The 4850-nt window shown below is 45.2% G+C and overlaps 1 protein-coding gene across 1 annotated transcript; it reads left to right on the top strand.

The window, feature by feature from the left end:
* The first annotated feature begins 334 nt into the window (after positions 1 to 334).
* Positions 335 to 4091, top strand: LOC103734840 (DDB1- and CUL4-associated factor 12-like protein 1). The gene is made up of 2 exons (XM_008833906.2): positions 335 to 2155; positions 2278 to 4091. Exon 1 carries the CDS (start codon positions 673 to 675, stop codon positions 2152 to 2154), a length of 1482 nt encoding a protein of 493 aa, XP_008832128.1. The 5' UTR covers positions 335 to 672; the 3' UTR covers position 2155; positions 2278 to 4091.
* The last annotated feature ends 759 nt before the right edge of the window (positions 4092 to 4850 follow it).

Below are 4850 nucleotides of genomic sequence, written 5' to 3' on the forward strand. Positions count from 1 at the left end.
GTTTTTTCTCCACAGACTATGCTTAAGACCCCTTCCCATTCCAGGCTTGACTATATGTTAGGTTTCAGATTTTATTGCAGTAGGGATTTTAAGGCTCTTTGGCTGCTGTTGTGAGGATGGCTAAGCCTGACTTAGTTCTGAGGGTGCTGGATCACTGGCCCTAGAATCATACTCCCTTCAGCTCCAGGCTCCCTCCTAGCAGTCTTAGCACATTTGTACCTCCGCGGCTTTGCTACCACATACCGCCCCCTACTGGCTGGGGCCGAGTTATCCATAACCCTGTTGATCTTCCACCCTTACTACTCTGCCTTCCGCACTCCCATCCTTTCTGCCTTTCTCAGTCAGCTCGCCCCGCCCTGTCCTCCCCTTCCTCCTCCCTCCTCTGCCCTCCTCCCCGCCTCGCCCGGTTGTCCTCATCCTATACAAACTTGTCCCTCAAGGCCCAGCAGTCCACGCGCTGAGCTGGTTCCTACCACCGCCTCCCTCCAACTACCGTTTCTGCATCTTAGGTCCTAGCGCCGATCGGGAGGATCCTGCCGAGCTCGCTCGTCTCTTTCCGCCGACCTCGCACCGCTCGCTGGGTCACGTTGGTTTCACCCCCTTTGCCGCCAACGTACAGGACTCCGTGGTCTCTGCTTAGCGGTCGCCCAGCCTCCAGCTCCTTGCGTACTCATGCGGCAGGCCGATGCCGAGACGCCTTCTTCCCCGCCTCTGCCACAGTCCACGGGGCCAAGCATCCGTCCGCTGCCCACCATGGCCCCACAGCAAACAGGTAGCAGGAAGCGGAGAGCAGAGGAGGTGGAGGAGGGCGCCGGGAGCTCGTCGTCTCCGGGTACCGCGGCCGCGGCGGGGCACGCGGAGGGACCTCAGCTCCTTCCCAAGAGGCCGCGGCGGCCCGCGGCGCGCCGCTCGCTGCTTCACTATGTAAAGGGCCGCGAGCTGGGTGATGCGGGCCACGCCAGGCTCGCGGGCTTCGAGGGCGAGCTGCGCAGCTACGCGGTGCACAGGCTTCCGGAGCTGCTGCGGGAGCGCCAGCTACCCCTCGGCCCCCTCAACAAGGTGTTCGCCTCGCAGTGGCTCAACGCCAGGCAAGTGGTGTGCGGCACCAAGTGCAACACCCTCTTTGTGGTGGATGTCCAGTCGGGCCACATCATGCGCATTCCCCTGATGCGCGACAGGGTGCCAGAAGTGAACCGCGGCCCGCCTTCCTGTGGCATCCATGCCGTGGAGCTGAATCCATCCAAAACCCTCCTGGCCACTGGTGGTGAAAACCCCAATAGCCTAGCTGTCTACCAGCTGCCTACCCTGGACCCTGTGTGCCTGGGAGATTGCCAGGGCCACAAGGACTGGATCTTTGCCATCGCCTGGTTGAGTGACACCGTGGCCGTGAGTGGTTCCCGCGATGGCACCGTGGCTCTATGGCGGGTGGATCCTGATATGTTTAATGGCAGCATTGCTTGGCACAAGGATGCTGGGCTTCCGGTTTATGCTCACATCCGTCCACGAAATGTGGAGGCCATCCCCAAAGCCACCACCAACCCAGGTAACCGCAAAGTGCGAGCCCTGGCGTTCTGCAGCAAAAACCAGGAGCTGGGAGCCGTGTCGCTGGACGGCTACTTTCACTTGTGGAAAGCCCGGAGCTCCCTGTCCAGGCTGCTGTCCATAAGGCTGCCATACTGCCGAGAGAATGTGTGCCTCACCTACTGTGATGACTTGTCCCTCTATGCAGTGGGATCCCAGTCTCATGTCTCCTTCCTGGATCTGCGACAGGGCCAGCAAAACATACCACCATTGTGTTCCCGTGAGGGAGGCACAGGTGTGCGTTCTCTGAGTGTCCACCAGCACATCGTTACTGTGGGCACAGGCCATGGCTCTCTACTCTTCTATGACATCCGTGCCCAGAAGTTCTTGGAGGAAAGGTCCTCAGCCAGTCCTGACCTATTTCCTGTGCCCTCGGGGAGGAAGCTCAAACTCACCTGTGGCAGTGGCTGGATAAACCAAGATGACCTCTTAGAGAATTACGTTGCTGGCTTGGAGGAGTTCCCCAATGCCCTCTACACCCACTGCTACAACTGGCCCGAGATGAAGCTCTTCGTGGGTGGAGGGCCGCTTGCATCAGGCCTTCATGGCAACTATGCAGGTCTTTGGAGCTAAGGTTGGTTGCCATCTCGTCAGAGACTATGGATTTATCATTTAGTTCAATCTGACTTTCCTTCTACATATTTATTACACATGCTATTTTAACTGTGTCGTCTTCTTTCATTTTCTTTCTTCTAGGTGGAGCTGGCCCAGCTTAACCAGTGTGCTTTTCAGCAGAGAGAGATGAATCAGTCAAAAGTTGGATTTGAGAATTTCCCGCACCTCTCCACCATGCTTTGAACTTTTCATACAGATGGCTGTCGTTCATTCTTAGCTGTGCTGTCTTTGAGTGACTGATAGTCTATCTCTAGAAGAATATCAAGTTATCGTGTTAGAGTTATGAAAATTTTGTTTTATTTTCATGTTAGCAGTACTGAAACTATTAGTTTTAGTTTTCATCACATATGTGTGGTATATTAAGAATATTTTCTATCAAACAGTTTGGACATCTGGAGAGCTAACCATAGTTTTGTAACATTGTTTCAATTGTAAAATACATTCCACTTTCCACATGGCCTACTTTAGGAAATATTTCACTCTTGAATTGTGATCATGGTGTATATAGTTTGTATGTTGTCGGTGCTAAAACGCACTTTTCTAAAAGTTGTTTATTATCTAAAAGTAGTTGTCATAGAATCTTGTGTTCGTATCAGAATCTCTAATTGATTAGGGCAGTTTAGGAAGTCAAGTGTTGTGCTTGTTAAATGTTCAAAATTAATCCAAAAATTAATGTTTTCCTTTCAAGCCGTATTTAAGTTTTTATGCTCTGTCCTTGTTTAGGTAAAAGAATGTACTTGCTTTCACTTCTTGCCTTAGTACTATCAAGACTTGTGGATATATTTGAATGTTTGTGGTTTGAGTAACTTGCACAGAGTTTTAGTGCCATCATTCAATGCAGGGATATTTAGTGTAAATGTAGAATGTATGGCAGCTGGGCAGAAAATATGCTGCTCCTAAGGTATAGACTGGATATTTTTGCTGTTGCTATTTTAATACCAAATGTTATATTTGAGCATATTTTAAACTTTTAAGATTTGTTTATGGGTTAAGTTACAAGAAAAAAATTGCACAGGACAAAAATGAGCCCATTCAGCTCACTGTGAAAGAAACTCCCCTATTTATAAACTCCAAATTAATGAGAATTTTATTTTGTGGACTTCAAAGATATACTCAGAGTAAAATAGATGTTATTAAAAAGCTGTGATGGCCGGGTGTGGTGGCACACGCCTTTAATCCCAGCACTTGGGAGGCAAAGGCAGGTGAATTGCTGTAAGAAAGAGCCCAGTCTAGTGGTAGTCTACAATGCCAGTTCCAGGCCAGCTAGAGCTACAATGTAAGACCCTATCTCCAAAAAATAAAAACCCTGTGATTGTATGACTGTAAATGCTAAATGTGATAATGTGTAATATGTCATTATAAAAGTGCAGTATTTTTTTCTTCAAAGGGATTAAAAGTGAATGTGAAGAACTTTAGGGTTCAGATAAATAATGATGGAAACATGACAGATTTCTCCCTAGTGTGAACCCTGAAAATGAGAAAACAGCAGCCCTTGTTCAAAACTGGCCAGGGTGCTTGGACCTTGGACTGGTATTGGGTCATGTCTTCTTTTCCTTAAATATTTGACGTTTATTTTGCCTTGTCATTGATACAGCAAATACTGTAATGTAACAAACATAAAGGAACTGATGATAGGTTCTAAACTTAAAATATTTGATTTTCAGTTAAAAATACAAAAACATTAGAATTTTGGTTTTAGAATTAATATAGGTTTATGTCCTAAAATTATGGTATTTTGTTACATATAGGTAAATTTGTTTGCATGTATGTTTCCACCTCTGTTATAAATGTTTTGAGAGCAGACATCATGAACTTCCATCTTTTGTTTGTGATTCCAAAGGCAATCAGTTATAATTTAATGACTTTCAATTTTTGGCAATGGAAACATGTTCAAATTTTAGTAAATAAATGTTACATAACATAGAACCTTCTTTGCCCCCCTGTTTTTCTTTTATAATTTCTTAATTCATTTCCATTCATAAATATACTAACATGTGATATTTAGAGGTGAACAAAAATGTATATGCCTAGTGACTAAGTGCACTTCAATCTTTTAACCTGAAAAAAATTGGGTTATATTACTTCTTTAAAACATTTTGTTTTATCAGATTTGAAAGTTTTTTTTATATGTAGCTGATTTTATTCTATTCTATTTTATTCTAAAACATATTTGTTAAATTTTTGACCAAACTATTTGCTGCGCATCTTCTTAGAAGTTTTTGCTGTTCTTTGCAAAGTTGAGATAAATTGGGAAATGCAGAAATAAAGCTTTCCATATGGGGTGAGATTTTAAAGAAGTAATATAAAGCACATCTCTAGTCTGAGTTCTTCTCTAGAACTGCCCTTAACAGTATCACTGACTCACTTTAAATTTATCATATTTTGGTTCTCTTTAAAATTTTACTTATATTTTTCATATTACTTTTATTTTATGTGTATGAGTGTACTGCCTGCATGTATGTAAGTGAAACAGTGTCCTGCAATGCCTGGAGAGGTCAAAAGTAGTCATTGGATCCTCTAGTACTGGAGTTATGGACGGTTGTTAGCTGCCATGTGGGTGCTGGGAATCAAACCCAGTTCCTCTGCAAGAGCAGTCAGTGCTCTTACCTGCTGGTCCATCTCTCCAGCACCTCTTTTTTTAAATAAAGGAAGAT

The sequence above is a fragment of the Nannospalax galili genome, unplaced genomic scaffold, assembly GCF_000622305.1.
Source record: "Nannospalax galili isolate Female #2095 unplaced genomic scaffold, S.galili_v1.0 scaffold75, whole genome shotgun sequence".
Classification (NCBI taxonomy): Eukaryota; Metazoa; Chordata; class Mammalia; order Rodentia; family Spalacidae; genus Nannospalax; species Nannospalax galili.